General features: G+C 38.8%; 3 protein-coding genes across 5 annotated transcripts; all 3 read left to right on the forward strand.

Moving 5' to 3' along the window:
• Nucleotides 1-5,012: 5,012 nt before the first annotated feature.
• LOC116049310 (chemokine-like receptor 1) lies at nucleotides 5,013-8,798 on the forward strand. The gene is made up of 2 exons (XM_031298845.1): nucleotides 5,013-5,097; nucleotides 5,897-8,798. Exon 2 carries the CDS (start codon nucleotides 5,908-5,910, stop codon nucleotides 7,045-7,047), a length of 1,140 nt encoding a protein of 379 aa, XP_031154705.1. The 5' UTR covers nucleotides 5,013-5,097; nucleotides 5,897-5,907; the 3' UTR covers nucleotides 7,048-8,798.
• Nucleotides 8,799-11,780: 2,982 nt separating this feature from the next.
• LOC116049308 (chemokine-like receptor 1) lies at nucleotides 11,781-20,784 on the forward strand. Of its 3 annotated transcripts, none has more exons than XM_031298843.2 (2): nucleotides 11,781-11,794; nucleotides 16,853-20,783. In XM_031298843.2, exon 2 carries the CDS (start codon nucleotides 16,867-16,869, stop codon nucleotides 17,974-17,976), a length of 1,110 nt encoding a protein of 369 aa, XP_031154703.1. In that variant the 5' UTR covers nucleotides 11,781-11,794; nucleotides 16,853-16,866; the 3' UTR covers nucleotides 17,977-20,783. The 3 variants fall into 3 exon arrangements, with proteins under 3 accessions (XP_031154703.1, XP_035862395.1, XP_031154704.1); XM_036006502.1 differs by lacking the exon at nucleotides 11,781-11,794 and adding an exon at nucleotides 16,008-16,143 and having other exon boundaries at nucleotides 16,865-20,784; XM_031298844.2 differs by lacking the exon at nucleotides 11,781-11,794 and adding an exon at nucleotides 16,124-16,143.
• LOC118496131 (chemokine-like receptor 1) lies at nucleotides 12,819-13,894 on the forward strand. Its single transcript, XM_036006503.1, has one exon. The coding sequence runs from the start codon at nucleotides 13,039-13,041 to the stop codon at nucleotides 13,831-13,833; it is 795 nt and encodes a 264-aa protein (XP_035862396.1). The 5' UTR covers nucleotides 12,819-13,038; the 3' UTR covers nucleotides 13,834-13,894.
• Nucleotides 20,785-21,002: the final 218 nt, after the last annotated feature.

Raw genomic sequence — 21,002 nt, forward strand, 5'->3', positions numbered from 1 at the left:
TTTTAATTTTGGCGCATATTATTTATATAATGAATAGAATTCTTTAAAACTTCCAACAAGTTTGCTTCTGTGAAAGATGATGGCCAAGTGCTTCTCAACATCTTTTTAATCCCTGTTGATAAAGTTTGACGTCAAAAAGATTTCCTCTTGCACAATGGTGTTCTTGTCTCAACATCAGTGTGTTTGCATTTGAAATGTGAAGAAACACTGATTACTGGGATCGAAGGAAACAGCCCATGCATCATGTTTGCAATTTTCCACATAACATTGAAAAATAATAATCAACTCAAATAATAACTCAAAACCATGTCATACAGATGTACAAATGTGTGGGCAGTGTTGAAGAAAAACCAAGTGGGAGGAAATACGATCATGAAGTCAATAGATGAAACATGTCTTCCCCAGTGAAAGGTAGGGCTGTACTCTGGGGACATGAGACTGATTTTCAGTCCCTCCAGCCAACACTCCCCCATGTCCATGCCTTTATCTTGCTATATAAACAACAAAAAACTTTGAGTGAATCTGGAAGTTTTTCAGTTCCTTCAAATCTTCTTGTTAACCCTTTTATTTGTTCAAAACAAAGTTTTTAACTCTAATTATTCATCTAATCTCTAGGTCCATGTTATTGCAAGGTCATGGAATAGATTTCAATTTTCAGGACTCTGAGAACTTGACTGGGATATATCTGAAGTACAGAAGCAGCAGGAATGTGCCAGGCAGGTTTTAAAAGATGAAATTGCTTAGATTGACTGCTTAGATTTGCTTCAGGGTGGGCACATGAATTTCCTTTTGTTTTAAGGTTTCAATCAGGTCTGCGGTTGTTTGCCAGTCCTGTTCTGTCGTGATGCCTACACTTATGCACCTTTACTTTAAATGTCAGATGTTTCAGGAATGCACAGTTCATTGTAATGAGTAACCAAAAGTATCCCATCCAATCCCAAGAAGTTCCACTTACTGTTTTTTTAATACTATAGCCAGGTGTTTGTAGCTTGAATATAGGGGGGATAGTCATTCCTTTGGCGTCCACTAGGATGGTCACTTATTGCACCGGTAGGGCTTGGAGGTTACTAAAGTATGACAATAGAGATTCCCACACTGAGAGGAATTTGTTAGAACCTCTTATTGTAAATGTAATCTTCTCCAGATGTAGAAACAGCATTACATCCTTGAGCCATTTTGCTGCAGTGGGCGGGGCGCCTGATTTCCAATGTAGTAAAATTTGCCTACGTGCCAATAAAGAGACAAATGCTATGATGTTGAGTTGCTTTGGCGTCAAGTTTGTTCCTTCATCTGGTACGCCAAATATGGCAATCATAGCACATGGTTCTAAAGACGCCCCAAGCACTCCAGACAATACATCAAATATAGTTGACCAATATCCTGCTAGTTTATGGCATGACCAAAACATGTGTGACAAGTCAGCTACATTGACATGACATCTTACACATTTGCTATCAACATTAGGGTAGAATGAGGATATCTTAGCTCTACACCAGTGTAGACGATGAACTACCTTGAATTGAATTAGACCCAGTCTTGCACAGGAAGTGCTGTTGTTCACTCCTGTTAGAGCTTTAGTCCATACATCTTCTGAGATTTCAGTTCCGAGTTCCTTTTCCCACATAGTTTTGATCCTGTCTATCTTAACATCATCAAGTAACATAATCATTGAATAGGAGTGTGCTGTGAAACCTTTCAGCCTAGAAGGAATTTCCAAAAGTGAGTCCACTAGTGACTTTTCCGGGAGAGTGGGAAATTGTGAGCTATGGCTCTTAGCAAATTGGCGAACTTGAAAGTAACGAAATAGATCGGTTTGTTGAAGGTCATATTTGGAACTCAAGTCATTGAAACTAGAAAATATCCCATTCCTGTAAAGATCACTAAATCTGTGGATCCCTTTCCTATGCCATTCTGCAAAGACCTGGTCTAATTTGGCTGGTAAAAACATGTGATTATTACACAGCGGGCTCTGAATCAAAAGTGTTCCCCTCGTGTTAGTATGCCCTCTAAACTGAGTCCATATTCTGAGAGTGGAGATGACCACTGGGTTAGATGTAAATTGCAAAATCTTGACAGGGAAGCTAGATGAGACCAGAGCCTTAAGAGAGGTCGACATGCATGACCTGAACTCCAACTCACACCAGTCTGTATCTGGAGATTGCATCCAATATGTTATTTTGTGGATGTTTGCTGCCCAGTAATAGCTCCTAAAATTAGGGAGGGCCAACCCACCTACTGCTCTAGGTCGCTGGAGTAAGTCTTTACCTATCCTAGGAGTCTTACTGTTCCATATGAATCTTGAGATTAATTTATCTATCTGATGGAAAAAGGATTTTGATAAGAAAATAGGGAGACATTGAAACAAAAATAGAAACCTTGGTAATATATTCATTTTGACACAGTTCACTCTGCCAGCTAAGGTCAAATGTAAGATATCCCACCTTTGTAGGTCCGATTTAAGTTTGACAATGAGTGGGGCAAAGTTCCCATCAAAAAGACCTTTGAAGGTAGGAGTTATTTTAATGCCCAGATATTTAAAACCTGACCTTGATATATGAAATGGTAGAGCATGATCTGGGATTTTCATCGCCGATTCATTTACAGGTAAACATTCGCTTTTTGAAAAATTAAGTTTGTAGCCAGAAATCTGTCCAAAAGTACGCAGCAGTGAAAGTATTTCATTGATACCTAACAGTGGGTCTGATATGTAAAGTAACATGTCATCCGCATAAAGGGATAGTTTATTTTCCACTCCCCATCTGGGAATACCCTGTATTGAGGGTGTAGATTTTAGGGCCAGGGATAATGGTTCTATTGCTAATGTAAATTAAAGTGGACTAAGTGGGCAACCTTGTCTAGTACATCTAGATAAGGGAAAATTTTGTGAGCGTAGCTGGTTTGTGACCACTGATGCTTGTGGGGAGAAATAAAGAAGTCGGATCCACTGGCTAAATATTTTACCAAAACCAAATTGTTTCAAAGCAAAGAAAAGATAATCCCATTTCACGCGGTCGAATGCTTTTTCTGCGTCTAATGAAACCACAACTTCTGGTACGACATTAGGTGAAGGGCTGTAAAGTACATTTAAAAGACGTCACACATTAGAAAATAAATGCCGCCCTCTAATGAAGCCCGTCTGGTCGGTTGAGATCAGGCATGGCAAGGTGCCTCCAATCGCATCGCTAACAGTTTAGAGAGTATTTTAACATCAGAATTTAACAGCGACACAGGTCGGTATGAACCACATTTAGACGCATCCCTACCAGGTTTCAGCAAAAGTGTAATAGATGCTTCAGTAAGGGATCCTGGCAATTTACCTTGGGATAAGGAATGATTAAACATATCTAGCAACAGGGGGGCTAGCTGACCAGAGAACTTCTTATAAAAATCAATGGGGAAGCCATCAGGCCCTGGGGCCTTCCCGTTTTGCATTGCAGAGATGGCAAAGGTAACCTCTTCAAGGCCCAGCGGCTGATCTAATTGTTCTTTTTGATCATCAGAGAGGGTAGGAACTTGTATTTTATCAAAAAAATTCAAGAAAAGTGATGTGTCTTTAAATGATTCTGAATTATACAAATCAAAATAGTAATTTTTAAAAATATCATTTATTTTTAGAGGATCTGTGGTCAGCTTTCCTGTCATATCTTCAACTTGAGAAATATGTTGTGATGCCGATTTAGATTTTAGGTGATGAGCCAGAAGCCGGCCCGCCTTTTCACCATATTCATAAAACATCCCACGTGATCGCATAATAAGTTGCTCTGTTTCGGAAGTAGACAGTAAATTATACTGAGTTTGAAGATCTATTCTCTCTTTATATAGTCCACTTACTGTTTGTGCACTGCCAGTAGTGTTTCTTCTCACTTCACTTACGACGGTTAAAATGAGTTCCCAAATTTCAAAAGAGATCGGATTACAAGTGCAAAACCCCCCCAATAATCAAACCTGGCCAGTGCAAACCCCCCCCCCCCACCCCCAATATCTAATAATAATAATTTCCTTTACATAAATAAAGACATTTGTACCATAACTTGTCACAGAAAAATTCACCAGAATGCAGGAAATGAAGTGTTTGATATGCTCAAAATTTCAATTTTGCTCAAAAATGGAGATCTCAAACCAAATGTTGAACCCAAAGTAACGTCCTTGGGCCTAAATAATTCAGACCTGTGACATTGTCCCAATACTGAACAAAATTCCAATAATGTGTTACAAAAAGATGAATTCTTACTCCAGATCTGTTTTGTTTGCAGGGTTGAATCTACTGAGGCACTGTCGTTTTTGTGCCCAGCTTCAAGTGGACAGTGGCACAGAGGGAGTAGCCTGCTGTTTTATAAAACCCTAAATTATGGACAGATGCTGCTGTGACTTTCTTAGATGTGCTGCAGGGTGAAGAGAGGGGACATTGAAAATATGTAACCTAAATGTTCAGATACCGATTCACACAGTCAACACAGAGCTTAACCTCAAGCTAACGTGAGGTCAACCCACAAAGAGAAAAACACATTATGCAGTGGGATCACTGGTGCACATGAGAAGTCATAGCTCCACTCTTTCTCAGGTAGTCATCTCAACAACCCACAATTTATGTATTTAGTTGTTTGGCTACTTGGTGTTTTCACTTGTGGAGTTTCCCAAAGGATAAAGGCTTGATAGTTTGTCATCTGAAGAAGGCATGTCTTGGCAGGATTTTGCGTCAGACTTCAGATAAGCACACTTGCAGATATGAGCTGCTACTGAGTCAGCAGCATGTTTCACTATAAATAGAATGTCTGTATATACACATACACTGCATCTTCATACAGTATGCATTAATGTAACCCGTCTATCGATTTTTTTTTTGCTTTAGAAAATGTAAAAATATTTGTTGAATTGCATTGCATAAACAGCCAAAGAATAAAGTAGGCCTACAAGAAGTTGAATGGTCTTCAAAGAGGGGGGTGCGTGCGACCTCGGGTCCCTCCTCCTTGTGAGCGATGACGTCACATATTTAAGGAGTCAGGGATCAGAATTCGACGATTTCCACAGACTGCTCCGAGTTGTCCGGTGTGAGTCTTGCAGCGGACACCTCCTCATCGGACTGGCGCTTTGAGGAAGGTACTGTATTTACCCTCTGTTTGAAATACGACAATAAAGGCATGTGATGTAGGCAATGCTATTCATGTTCTGGAAAACAGATAAGTCTGTAATTTGAATCGCTTCGTTTTAGCTAGAGAGTTGCTGCTCTCAAAGTTCGACAAAGTTCTTTGTAAGCAATTAACAGCGCAAATATGTCAAACTGTTAATTAAGCCTGAATATGAAGAGTTCATTTACAAACACAGATGAGGCTAAAAGCCATTTGAGAGAGATATCTTATCAAAACAACTCAACACCAGTTTGACTGATATTCCCTGGCTTGCACAAAAAATGATTTAGGAAAATAAATTAGGATGCATGCAAATAAACCCTTCACATAGTCCGTGGGGACGCTTGCTTTTATTCAACAGTGGTTTATTTCCTCTGTTCAGACTTTCTGTTCCCGTTTCATATGTGCATAGTGCACTAATGTGAATTTAACTCAGTGGGTAAATTGGTGCGCTGTTTGCATACTGCATGTTGTGCAAGACTTTCCAAGTTTGTTTGTTTTTTAAGCCTTATTATGAAGCCTCTAACTAGCATAAAAAGATGGGGAAATTATTAAGATGGGTCTGTAATGAAGTTCAAATAGTAGTTGGGACTGTTATCCCACAATTCAAGTCATGTCGTGAACAGCATCTTCTAGGCCTTATTGCTGAGCTGACATAAGTGAAGGTACAACTTGTCATGTTCAGGAGTTTAACTCGTGCATTATTAGGGAATGTTATTGGCCTCTAGGTAAAATATAAATAGCTTAACATTTATTTATTTTTATTGCAGGTCTCAAGACAATGATGGAGCTAATGTCCACTACCCCTTTCTATCACATCAATGCAACAGATGCCACTGGAAGAAATGGTTCTTTGTATGATGACGACGAGTATGACTATAAAGATGAACATGCTGAGCTGAGACAGTCTCTCAACATCATGTCTCTCATTGTTTACTGCCTGGCCTTTGTTCTTGGTGTGCTCGGTAATGGAGTGGTTATCTGGGTGACCGGGTTCAAGATGAAGAAAACTGTTAACACAGTTTGGTTCCTCAACCTCGCTGTGGCCGACTTCCTCTTCACAGCATTTCTGCCCCTGAGTGTGACATACACAGCTAGGGACTTCCACTGGCCTTTCGGCAAGTTCATGTGCAAACTCAACAGCACTATAAGTTTTCTGAACATGTTTGCCAGTGTCTACATTCTGGTGGTGATCAGTGTGGACAGATGTGTGTCTGTGGTGTGGCCCGTCTGGGCCCAAAACCACCGAAGTGTACGCAAGGCGTCCTTTGTGAGTCTGGGTGTTTGGGTTCTGGCTCTGATTCTCAGCGCTCCATACTTCATCTTCAGGGACACTGGGTCATCATATAACAATGACGACATTATCAACTGCTTCAACAACTTTGCTTTTTCTGATGACTATGAAACACCGTCTGTGAATCAGCTACGACAGTTTCGTCATCAGGCCATGACCATCACCCGCTTCCTCCTGGGATTTGTTGTTCCCTTCACTGTCATTGTCTCCTGTTATGCTGTGATAATCCATCGTCTCAGAAGAAACCGTACCCTGGCCAGCCAATCAAGTCGCCCCTTTAAGATCATCGCTGCAGTTATCACCACTTTTTTCCTGTGCTGGGCTCCTTATCACATCATGGCTTTAATAGAGTTGGTAAACCACATGGCTAGTCATGCAAGTGAAACATTAGACCATGTCACCACTATCGGAGTCCCTATAGCAACCAGCCTGGCCTTTCTCAACAGTTGCCTGAACCCACTGCTGTATGTGTTCATGGGCCAAGATTTCAAAGATAAAGTCCGCAAATCCATCCTGAATGTTTTGGAGACTGCCTTCCAGGAAGAGGTTTCTCGTTCTTATACCTACACAAACTCAATGGTTACCAGTCGGAGCAAAGAAAAGTCTGTTTCTGATGCCGAGGTATAAGGTCGTCCATGACATAAATAAACAAATACTGTAACTGTACATAGCAAATGTAACTGTATATAACAAATATCTCCAGCTGTTGTTGTTTTATATTCCCTCAAGGCGATCTGTATACATTATCTGAAATTGAAACATTTCACCTGTTACCATTTGATTGATATACTGAAGGGTTTTTATTATGATTGGAAACTTGACATACAGCTTTCACCGTGTTTAAAGTCTGGTAGAGCAGACAAGTGGTAATATTACACAATAACTTCTAGTTCCATTTGTGATGCATTTGTGGGATAAAACATTTTGAAATTATAATAATAATAATAATAATAATAAAGCTTATTTATATAGTGCTTCACAAGGGAAAAAACAAGGGAGAAAACAGAACATACACAAATAAATAAACACATGCAGACTAATGCAGACTAATTTGCCCAAATTGAATAACCTGTAGAGCAAGTGGCTACATTTATCTTTTGAGAAACAATGGTGCCTCTTCACTGCACAGTCCTCTTATTTGCATTTTGACTCACCTTCAGTCTGTACCATACTAGACCTAGTGGATACGTAATGTGCCATCTTCTTTAACAAGAGAAACCAGTCATAATTTCAAAATAGGTATTATATCAGTTTATGGTTTAATTTGTGCAATACAAGCAACAAACATATAACATTTAGTTGGCAAAGGGAACTTTATGTTTTTCATCTGTCACATACACTCCAGATGTTGATTACTACAGAATATCCCTGCCTGTATGTGATGTCAAAGAAAACAAGCAACAAAAGTGAAAGTGAGGTGGGCAGCTACTTCACGTAATTATACTAGTTTAGTTTAATTAATTCTGTCTGTATAGTAATTTTCATTAAGTAAATCACCCTGTAATGTCTATTTCTTATGCCGCCTGCCAGGTGGCAATACCAGAAAGTGATTTAACGGATTTTGACTGCTCCATGTCTTCTGCATGCTTTGATAAATATAAATGGTTTCTTTTTACAATTGTTATTCAGCACTAGGACAGGCTAATATAAGACCAATAAATACCTTAATAGTGACTTTGAGATTATTATGCTTAAAGTAGCAGCTGCATTGTATACTTGGCTTGGTGTAACCTTTGGATCACTGTTTTTTTGGGTTATATGTCTGATATGTGAGTACATGCATATTGTGCTATAATCTGAAAGTTTTAATGTATCATTTCCCCCATTTTGCTACAGATGATTTTCATTATCAATTAATCTGCCAGTTTCTGGATTTTCTCTCAATAAAGCACATGTTTTTATAAAGGAAATAGCAAACAATTGTCATTCCCACTTTCCCAGAGTCCAATGTGACATCTACAAGTGTCTTATTTTGTCTGAACAGAAAAAAAACTAAGATATTCAGTTTACTGTGAAAAAAGATCAAGAAAAAACACCAAGTATAAACATTTTAGAAGCTAGAACCAGTAAATATTTGGCATTTGTTCCCCAAAAAATAAATTAAAAGATCAGTTATTAGTCGACTAATTGAATGGAAAAAAATTGGAATGGCATACATATTCTATGTACTCTATGACTTTGATATATGTGGCATATTGTGATTTAACAACCTCTCTTTTGAACCTCTCTATGAAAGATTTATTGTGATGTAACCAATGATAATTTGATTGTTTTTTAGCCTCAGTGGACAACTCTACCAAGAGTCCATAAATGGTGATAATAATGTTATTGTGGTTCTTGTTATTACCATTATTTCCATTATTAAAATATTGTATGGACTTGACCGTTTTTTTAATCATAATGGACGTCTCATAATCACCACATAATTTTACCAAACTGACTATATACTATACTAGTATATATACACAGTATATACAGTATATACAGTATATATGTGTAGTATAGTAAACTAGTGACTATATATATATGTGACTATATATATATATAGAACGAGGGACATGTGTATCTATCTATGACATACACAACTCATCTGATGTAACACATAACAAACAACTAGCCGATCACAGGATGGGCTTTTTATCGTTTCATTATTATTATTATAGACTTGGCCACTAGAGGGAGCTGTTTTTTCATATCAGGTGCTTCTCAGATAGAGACCAGCAAACTTCAGAGGGGAAAAAACCCTGGAGCACACTGATTGATTTGCAGCCTTTAATATGCCTTTAATTGTGCAAACAGATTTGTAGCACTGTTTGCAATATTAAAGGCATTCCAGTCAAGTAGTCCGGAAGTCAGTCAGTCATTTGTGATGATGTACTATTTTGATTAGGATTTTAGTGCTAAAGTTAGTAATTATCAGTAGCTTTTACATCATGTCCTATTATTCTTATAAACTCAATTGTGTAACGTCAATGGTGAATTTGTTAATGTTATCAGTGAAATAGTATTCATGATTATTTTTAAATTACTTCAAAATATGTGGACTCTTTATACATGAACAAAAAGCACATGAAAACATTTAGATCCCTCTGTATCCTTTCACAATATAATGCTAATGGTGTATGCAAAGTATTTTTTGAAGTCATTAGTTTTTGTCATTTGATATGTTTTAACAATAAGGACATTTATGGGACAATACTCTGCTTCTAAAAGTAATGAAAGTAGTCAACTACAACTGTGAATTGTGGAAATGTTTCAGTCAAGGCTAAATGGCAAAAGTGGATTTAGTTACTTAACAGCTCTAATAATATTTCTAAATGTCAATTTGTTAAGTACTAGTTGGTAAATTGGTTTGTTAAAATCTGATAATCTGAAATCTGAATCTTCATACATTAGGGTCACAAAATAAAATAAAAAAGATCAACATTAGGAAGACAGTGGTATTGTACTGTATGGCGTATGTTTTACAGCATGGGTTTATTATTATTACCTGTAGTACTAAGATATCTGTTGTGTAGGACTAGATATAAACATCCCTTAGTTGCATACTTGAGACAAACTGCTAAAAGAGTCTGTGGGATGGTCAGGTAAGAGATGGCATCCTCCGGGTTATCAAGTGGGCGCCCTCTTTCACTGATGTTTCGCTGATAGGCCCACAACACCTTCAGAGGGTTCAGCGGTGAATCCCGGCGTCCCGGGCTCACCCCCTAGATGCCATCTGCTCACTTGAGGGCCCAGATGGAGTCCTTTCTTTTCATCCACAGCCACTGACTCCTTTCAGCAGCTTTGGAGAGGCCTTTGACTGCCTGCCGATGGGCCTTCCCTCACACTCCCATCTCCCGGAGTAGCATGGAAGTAGATGTGGCTACAAACCCTCTACAGCCTACTTCCACTGGTCGGACCTTTGCTGTCCAGCCTCAGCTGCTTGCTCAGCATACCTCAGCTTCTTGCGCTCAAAGGCCTCCTGCACTGCATCCTCCCAGGGCACTGCTGCAAGACACCGTAACACCTGGTTGTGCCGCCAGGTGTAACAACCTTGAATGAGATGGTCTTGCAACCCGGATGTGTTTGAGTGTTGCTGGAGTCTGGTTGCAGAGAGGGCATGTGGGGTCTTCTCCGTGCCACTGGTTAAGGTTTTTGGGAGGTGGCAAGACATCATAGGCAGCCTTGATGGTGAAGATTGTTTTGAATGTCTCCATTTCCCACAGTTCTTTCCAGAAGATCTTCCTCTTCTCCACTCCCTCCAGCCCCTCACCATGTCATTGCCATGGTTTTGCCTGACTAACAGCTTTTGCGCACCTTGTTGCCTCCTCTTGCTGACGTAGCACCTCAAGCACAAGCCTGCGTCTTTGGAACTTGTTCCAGGCTGGTGTACTCGCCCCAAGGCCAAGATCACTCCTCCCTTGCTGCACATGGCCCACAATGTCCCTGAGAACTGTCGTTGCCTGCTTGGTTGCCTCCGATGGGGTCCATTTCCTCCTAGTGGTTAGCCTGGGGGCGGCTTGGGCTACGAATGGATCTCTGGAATCCATTAGCATCATCTCCAGTCTGACTTTGGCACACTTGTACTCCTCTGAGAGACTGGAAATGGGTATCTCTAAAACTCCTTTGCCACACTGTAGAGTCCTATGCTGCTGAGGCACATAGGAAGACCACGCCACTTCTTTGCATATGAGCTGATCAGTCTCTCCAGCTTTTCCACCTTTGAGAGCGCTTCATAGATGGTAAGTAGCCACATTTGGCATGGAAGGAGTCTGAACTACATGCACCAGAGCTTTAACTTGCCAGGAAGTGTGGTTCTGTCGATGTTCTCCAGTCCGCTTACTACAGTACTACTACTGATAGTAGTAGTAGTAGTAGTTGTACTAGTAGTAGTGGTGAAGTGGTGCCAGTACTGTTTGTTTAAACATGTTGTGCTTTCTCAAGCACGTCTCAGTAATAAGTAAAGTCCAACCGCAGTGGTTGCAAGGTGTCTTTCAAAAAAATTTTGATCTGAAAAAGAGTAAAAAACAGGATGCAGTCAGAAAATACAGTAACTGTAGATAACATACACTTGTGCAATTGTCTTAATACTAAAATTGATTAAAATGATATGTAGGAAAAAGATATAAAGACATATAGGACAGAGGTGCTGCTCCAAAGAGCGTGATGATTTTTTTACATGGATGTATAGTTTAAATGTAAGTGTAAATAAAAGATGTAATAGACTTCAGCAGAAAGGAGGATTTCTGTGGGTGCATGCTGCCTGTGGCTCCGCCTGCATGTGGGCGGTGACGTTACATTACTACCCACGGATCAGATTATATATTAGTTTGTCAATTTGATTACTTCTGCTATGGATTCAATTTTAACCGACTGAAGAGCTTTGAGAAAGGTACGTTGTTACTCATCAAATTTTATATTTTTAGGCAGATTAATCCATCAAGGTTGTTAACGAGAAATATTACAATACAATTGTCTGATTTTTGGATTTGAATAATAAAATAAAATTAGTTAAATAGTACGGTAATTGCTTTTCTGGGTCAAAATGATTTATAAAAAGAAAACATATGAGGCTACTGTCAAACTGATAACTTTGGGTTCTTCTTTTCTAACTTTATGGGAATGTTATTCCCATTCATCAATGCCCTGTTAACGGTTTGGTAGAATAATATAGAAACTAAATAACAGACACCTGACAGAACCTGAGGGCAGAATGGTAAATTGGAGGCAGCAGTATATGTCAGTATCTGACATCCCCATAGTCTGCAGCTCAGAGGGAGGCTGCTGCAGGACAAACTTCAGTTGCAGGTTATCAACAAGGGTGTCATCATTAATATATAACAACTCGTATTCCACTCCCTACTAGGTTGTAAATACCATTGAGCCATGGAGCAACATGTAGCTTAAATGTTTGCATCCAACAAGCAGTTTGATTTAAAACAGAAATTGCTTCATATTTCTATGAGAGTACTGTTCTGCTTTAGGAAAAGCTGAGCACATGCATTGGTCTAAACTTTTATCTAACTGGAATCCAGCTCATTTGGTTGCATATCAATTAATGTATGAATTAAATGTGAATTAACATTTCTTAATTGGTGAACTCATCACATCACATGATCAAGTCATAGTGACTTGATTATTTGTTAATGGTGAGTAACAGGATTTCATCCTGCATTTGTTCATTTAATAAATCATCATGAGATATGCATTAGTTGCCTAAGTATATGATTTGTACTCTTATTATAAACTGTTACCAAAAAAGGAAAAAAAGTTCATATTGTTTCTTGATGTTGCCATTGCAGGTCTCAAGACATTGATGGAAATGGCCGCTACTCTTTCCTATCACATCAATAAAACAGATGTATCTGGAAATAATGCCTCTATGTATATCTACAAGCAGAGAGAAAAGTTGAGAAAGTCTCTCTACACCATGTCTCTCATTATTTGCTGCCTGGCCATTGTTCTTGGTGTGTTCGGTAATGGAATGGTTATCTGGGTGACCAGGTTCAAGATGAAGAAAACAGTTTACACAGTTTGGTTCCTCAACTTTGCTGTGGCTAACTTTCTCTTCACAGCATCCATGCCCCTCAGAGTGACATACGTGGCTTTGAATTCCACTGGCCTTTCGGCAAGTTTATGTGCAAACTGAACAGCACATTAGGCTTTCTGAACATGTTTTCCAGTGTCTACATTCTGGTGGTGATCAGTGTGGACAGATGTGTGTCTGTGGTGTGGCCCGTCTGGACCCGGAACCACCGAAGTGTACGCAAGGCGTCCTTTGTGAGTCTGGGTGTTTGGGGTCTAGTTCTGATTCTCAACACTCCATACTTCATCTTCAGGGACACTTGGTCATCACATCTCCATAAAGACATTATCAACTGCTTCAACAACTTTGCTTTTTCTGATGACTATGAAACACCGTCTGTTAATCAGCTGCGACAGTTTCGTCATCAGGCCATGACCATCACCCGCTTCCTCCTGGGATTTGTTGTTCCCTTCACTGTCATTGTCTCCTGTTATGCTGTGATAATCCATCGTCTCAGAAGAAACCGTACCCTGGCCAGTCAATCAAGTCGCTCTTATAAGATCATTGCTGCAGTTATCACCACTTTTTTCCTGTGCTGGGCTCCTTATCAACTTATGGCTTTAATTGAGTTGGTGAGTTTAATACCTTCTTATCAAAGTGAAACATTAGACTATGTCACCACTATCGGATTCCCTATAACCAACATCCTGGCCGATATCAACAGTTGCTTGAACCCACTGCTGTATGTGTTCATTGGCCAAGATTTCAAGGTTAAAGTCCGCAAATCCATCCTGAAGATTTTGGAGACTGCCTTCCAGGAAGAGGTTTTTGGCTCTCACACTGACACAAAGTCAGTGGACACCAGTCGGAGCACTGGGAAGTCAGCTCTTGGTACTGAAGTTTGAGGCTGTCCATGACAAGAAGAAACAAATCCTGAAACTGTGCAAGCAATTGGCAGCACAGTGGCACAGTTGCATTTCCCCTGACTCATTTCCTGGTTCTCCTTCTCCATAAACAACATGAAATCAAGGAGAGATTTCCCCCCGTGGTCAGAAAGCACAGGGAAGACACTTTGTTTATCTCATTATGACTCTAGAGTCGGTTTCGCTCCGAAGCTAATCACTGTCACTCGCTCACTCGCTCTACCACACACTCCCCACACACACACACATGCCAGCCTGCTAAGAGATGGACGATTCACAATGGACACACCAACGCACAAGTATAAACTTCAGGCCACTTACAAAGGCTACTGTGAAAGCTCTGCATGGAGCCTCTGCAGGACCATAAATCAAGCTTTAGTTATGATGGGTTAAATGCAGAGGAAACATTTCTTGTATGTGTCAATGTACTTGGCAAATAAAGAAAATAGTATATTATAATTTTGACACAAATGTACAATTTACTTTTTTTGCTTTTATTGTCTTGATATGTTGACCCTCAGGGCAAGCTGTAAACATGAACTCAGATTGAAGAATTCCAACCTGATGTAGTTTGACTTCTGTGAGTTTTACGATATGGTTGGTGAACTGATCGGGAATTAAAGTGTACCGCCTTTTAACTACACTTATATTTTTTCAACCTGATGGAACAAACTGATGGTAATATTATACAATATGTTGTGAAGCCTTTTGTGAGCTAAACCATTGTTGAATAAGGTGTTAGTAGGATGTTTTAGTCACACAGAGCAAATGGATACAAGAGATCTACCCAATCTGCCTTCAGTCTGTACTACTGTATAAAGAGCTAAGGGTGGGGTGTATGTCTGATATGTGAGTACATGCATATTGTGCCATAATCTGAAAATGTAGCCTATACTTTTCTCCATTTTTTTTTTTTTTTACAAAGAATTTTCGATATCTAATTATCTTATTTATAAGTTTGTTATTTCATCATTTTAATCAGTTTAATCAGTTAATGTTATAAGTTAATTTCCACCCCTTCTTTAAAAGTGAATGTAAGCACTTCATTGGTTATATATTACACAAGTAGCTTGTTTAATATTTTTCGTTCATATTACAGTAAGTTAAGTTTGGAAATTTGATGTTATTTTACACAATTGTGGCCCAATTATCATTATTCCTTAAATTGCTGTAAAATACATAAAATGATCGTAGATTATTGATGATTATTTATTGTATTTTTTTCACACATTCCCTCATTGGTTGTCTAATGTAATTGCCAAACTGGCTTACAGTTTATTTTGCATCCTGCATCGGTTTCCCCTCTTTTTTTACTATTCATACTCCTCGATACAATCTTGAGCTACTAGTGCAGTCCGCCTTTCAACAACCGCATTTACACAGTTAAACAATACTGTGTTAGTAGTTGGTAAATCGGTTTGTTATAAATTGGATGGGTGTGCTATTCATCCATGGGGGTCACAAAAAAATGAAAAGTTAAACATTAGGAATATAGTGACATCGTGGTGTATGTTTTACTGCATGGTATCATTTGGTATTGTACGTTTGAGTGATACTAAAGTGGTGCCAGTACTGTTTGTGGAAACATTTTGTGCTTCCTCAAAGGAATTTCGTAAAGTAAGAGTAATAGCCAACTGCAATGACATGACAGTACAAAACAGGATGCTGACAGGAAAGAGTTAAATGTGTGTAATTTCCTTGATAGCCAAAATTATATGTCAAAAGATATGTTCTCGCTTCAGATCTCTTTTGCTTGCTGGGGTGCATCCATAGAAGCAATAACATTTGTGGCCAGCTTCAAGTGCAAAGTGGCAAAAAGGAAATTACCTGCTATTTTACAAAACTATTTGGCAAACCTCCATTATTAACAGATTGTGCTTTGACTTTCTTATAAGGTGGGGCAGGGTAAAGACATGGGACATTAGAATATGTAACCTACATGTTGTTGACGTTGATTCTCTCAATCAATACAAAGCAACAACACTCAAAGAGCTATATGTGCTGCTCCAAACAATTTAATGTATACTGTATCTACATATGCATTATGTAGTTCATATCGATGGAGACACATTTTTGTTTTAGTAAAAGAGAATTACAATGCTTGAATAGCTATAATGTGTTTGGGCTACAAGGAGGTACGCTAATAGACTTCAGGAAAAATAAATGATTTGTGTGTGCGCTGGCACTTGCTGTCTGTGGCTCCGCCTCGACGTGGGCAGTGGTATATAAATCTGTCAATTTGATACTTCTGCCACGGATTCATCCTCAACCAACTGGAGAGCTTTGAAAAAGGTACGTAACCTTTGTTACTCTTAGAATTTGTTATTTTTACACGAGATTCCTCCAACAAGGCTGTTAAAATGAAATATGACAAAATCCTCTGAATTGGGTACAGAGACTTCTTACCGTGGATTTGATTTGAATAATAGAGCAAATAGCCTTATTACAATTAATTAAGTAATATACACAGCTTTGTTTCAGAGAGCATGCTGCTGTTGTGGGTCAATAATTATTTTTAAAAAGAACTAAACTAAAAATATTTTGGTCACCAAAATATGTTCCTCGTTTACGTGTCAAAAGAGATTTAACAGTTTATTCTACAGGTCAGAGGGAGGCTACAGCAGGCCAAACTTCAGTTACAGTTCATCAACAAGTGTTTCTAATTAATATTCAAATGTACATTTCTCATCAAGCCCCATGACAAGACAGCCTATTTGTATTCTGCGACCTAGCCAACATTCTATATTATTGTAATCGTTATCATTGGCTCTGGAGAATTGCATGAATTTAGTTTTATTTGAAATACTTTCATCACTTCAAATCATTTTGTTCAGTTCATTTTAAAGATGTGTCCTCATTGATTAATTCATAAATGCACTGAAAATTAAGTATTATTTTAAGATTAATAAGTAGGCCTACACATCCCATGAAGAAATGAAGAAATCTATGTAAGGTGGAAAAAGTAAAAAGTTCATATTGTTTCTTAATGTTGCCATTGCAGTTCTCAAGACAGTGATGGAGAGGAACGCTACCCCTTCCTATCATATCAATACAACAGATGTATCTGGAAAAAATGGCTCTGTGTTTATCGACCAGTATGCTGAGCTGAGACGGTCTCTCAACATCATGTCTCTCATTGTTTACTGCCTGGCCTTTGTTCTTGGTGTGCTCGGTAATGGAATGGTTATCTGGGTGACCGGGTTCAAGACAAACCAAACTGTTAACACAGTTTGGTTCCTCAACCTCGCTGTGGCCGACTTCCTCTTCACATTATTTTTGCCCCTGAGTGTGACGTACCTGGCTACGGACTTCCACTGGCCTTTCGGCAAGTATATGTGCAAACTGAACAGCACATTGAACTTCATGAACATGTTTGCCAGTGTCTACATTCTGGTGGTGATCAGTGTGGACAGATGTGTGTCTGTGGTGTGGCCCGTCTGGGCCCAAAACCACCGAAGTGTACGCAAGGCGTCCTTTGTGAGTCTGGGTGTTTGGGTTCTAGCTCTGATTCTCAGCGCTCCATACTTCATCTTCAGGGACACTGGGTCATCATATAACAATGATGACATTATCATCTGCTACAACAACTTTGCTTTTTCTGATGACTATGAAACACCGTCTGTGAATCAGCTGCGACAGTTTCGTAATCAGGTCATGACCATCACCCGCTTCCTCCTGGGATTTGTTGTTCCCTTCACTGTCATTGTCTCCTGTTATGCTGTGATAATCCATCATATCAGAAGAAACCGTACCCTGGCCAGCCAATCAAGTCGCTCCTTTAAGATCATTGCTGCAGTTATCACCACTTTTTTCCTGTGCTGGGCTCCTTATCACATCATGGCTTTAATTGAGATGGTCAATTTATTACCTTCTTATCAAAGTGAAACATTAGACTATGTCACCACTATCGGAGCCCCTATAGCAACCAGCCTGGCGTTTCTCAACAGTTGCCTGAACCCACTGCTGTATGTGTTCATGGGCCAAGATTTCAAAGATAAAGTCCGCAAATCCATCCTGAAATTATTGGAGACTGCCTTCCAGGAAGAGGTTACTGGCTCTCACACTGACACAAAGTCAGTGGACACCAGTCGGAGCACTGGGAAGTCAGTTAGTACTGAAGTATAAGTGTGTCCATGACAAGAAGAAACAAATACTGAAACTGTAAATAGCAAATCATTTTGCTTTTGTTGTTTTTATACATGGCGACCTATAAACATTATCTTAGATTGAAGCTTTCCACTGATGTAGTTTGATTAATGTTATCAAACTGAACAGGTATCAAAGTGTAGGCCTACCACTTTTTAACTACGCCGACAGCATTCATAACCTGATAGAACAAACTGATGGTAATATTGTACAATAAGTTGTTATGCCTTCTGTGATCTAAACCTTTGTTGAATAAGGCGTGGGATGTTTTTAGTCACATAGTTCTGTTATGAGCTGAGAATCACAGCAATGCCCCACGGACGTGCACAGGTACGGACTATTGTTGCCCGGGCAACAATAACCCGTTTGCCCTGATTGGCTCAGTTGCCCCTCTGGAGAAATAGCCTAAATAAACTTTTTTACCCTTTTTTGCTGTTGTGGCTGCATTAATACAACAGGCCCGTCATTAGTAAAGTAAAATTCTATCGCCATATCATCCAATCTTGGTTATTTTATATTGCCCTTAGCAATGTCCTCTGCCCCCAGTCATGTGACTTTGTTTATTCTCACACACAGAGCACCACCAGAGACGGTTTAGAAGTTATAGGAAAAATAGTAGTAAAATACTTTTAATAGCTGAAATATGGGATAGCAAGGCCAGATAACTGGTTCACAAAGGCTTAATAACGTGTTGTAATTATTATTTATACAATATATATAAACATAAATATTTATTGTGCCAAATAATAACAACATTTATCTCAACCAGAATTCATGAGTGAAGCCACAGTCTATGAAAAGTCAACTGGCTGCGCTAGAGTCTTCAGTTGTCTTAATGTGTTTTTTAGCAGTGATAAGTACAGTAGGCTATACTATTCATTCTGATTCTAATAATTCCATTTAAGATGAGGCCCTAACACAAGGCTCCAGGCCAGAGAGTAAGGGGGAGCAGGCGGAACAAAAGAACCCAGCAGTTGTTTCAAAATAGGTATTACACGAGTTTATGGTTAAATTTGTGTAACACGAGTGAGTTTTGTTTTTTACCATCTGTCACTTACGCAACAGATTGCGATTTCCATTTTCTTGCCTGTATGTGACAGTAAAGAAAACATGCAAACAAGTCCCACTTGTTTATATCTGCACCACCATTTTGGGATGTAGATCTTGTATTTTCATTTTGCTCATTCAGCCTGTATGGTCATTTTTACCGCACAAATCACCCTGAAATGCATATTTCTTACAATGAACTGAGCACCTGCATCTACGTTGTTGCTTTCCATGTACCGACACCATAGAAAGTAATTTACCTGAATTTGAACTGCTGGTTTGATAAACTTTCAATGTATTTATTGTAAGGACAAATTAAAAAAGGCAAATAGTCTTATCATTAAATATGACAACACAGAACCACAGAAAAATGGAATGGCCCACTTATGGGTTGAAGATGTAACGATCTGTCTATATAAGAGCTTTATTTTAATGATGATGATTGTTATTGTAATTTTTCTTGCCATTATTATTTTTCCATTATTCAAATATTATTTGGACTTCACTATCCTACCCCTTGACGTATAATCACATAATAATAAAAAACATCCCATCGTTTTACAAAAGATTGTGCCTGTAATCTCTTTCTCTAGTGTGATTGATGCATACCATACATACAGGATACTCTTTTTGTTGTTGATGGTCTTTCTAATGCCATTGACTTTCTTCATAATATTAATTGACCAGCAGAGAGAACTGTTTTACATATTTAAGTATAGACCAGTTCAAAAGGGGTTCTCCACGCAACATCCAGTAATGTGCTGCAGAATCAGGAGCATCTCAGACCAGGGACAGCCAGCTTTAGAGAGATAAAAAAGACTGCAGCACACTGATTAATGTTCAGCCATTAATAGTGCAAACTGATTTGTTGCATTGTCTGTGCTATTAAAGGTTAAAAATCATTTAGCGCCCTTCAGTCTTTTTTTCTTCCTTCATGAGTATATTCTAGTCAATTAAGTGAGTACCTCCTTAGTCAATGATTATTTTTTTCTTTGAATATGTTAAGGCTTTTTGTGCCAAAGTGAATTATTACCAGTAGCTTTTATATCCTGAATATATATTGTTCTGATAATCTTAATGGGATAACCTATGATGAATTTGTTTATTTTATTAATAAAATAGTTTGGACAGTTTGGGGGAAAAACATTTAGATCCTCCTGTATATTTTCACAATGTAATTTTCTGTGTGAAAAGTATTTTCTAAATTCTCTGTCACTGTTAAAAAAGAGGTGAACTGTGACTGAATCGTGGGAACATTTTAGACAAGGTCATATACTGTTGTGTATTTATTGGATTTGTAATCCAATAAATACATAAATGTGGACTGCTAATAAAGTACTGTCAGTAGTGGTTGGAGGAAAGTTTTGTACTTTAGTACTCAAACGAAGAAGTACTTTCTAAACTCAAGATATCAGTTGCATGTTGAATGTGTTTCTAAATGTAGAGGAAGTCTAATTAAGGAGGAAGCTGACAGGAAGGAACATAGTGGAGATAACTTAGACCTGTGCAATTCCTCTTATACTAATATTGATTATAATAATATATCAGACAAGGATATATTTTTACTTCAGATATCTTTCTCTTTGTTCAGAAATTGGTTCAAACAGTAACACAGAGCTTTTACATCCTGCATCAAGCAAATACGCCATCAATCCACATCAATCCATAGTCGTCTAACAACCCATTATTTTAACATTTAGTTGTTTGGTCACTTTTTGATTTTTCTTTTGGAAGGTCCTAAAGGACACAGGCTCTGTTGTGTGGCATTTGAAGAAGGCAGACAAGTCATAGCATGAAATTTAGTCTGCAACCCCATCCTCACTTGGATGTGGACATGCAAAAGATGTGAGCAAAAAGAGCACAGAGATCCCCTGTCCTCTTACCTGAGAAGAAGGCAAAATAAGTGGACAAATAGCCAGGCTCACATGCTCCAGGGGCTTAAAGATGGGCGAGAAGCC

The sequence above is a fragment of the Sander lucioperca genome, chromosome 10, assembly GCF_008315115.2.
Source record: "Sander lucioperca isolate FBNREF2018 chromosome 10, SLUC_FBN_1.2, whole genome shotgun sequence".
Taxonomy (NCBI): Eukaryota; Metazoa; Chordata; class Actinopteri; order Perciformes; family Percidae; genus Sander; species Sander lucioperca.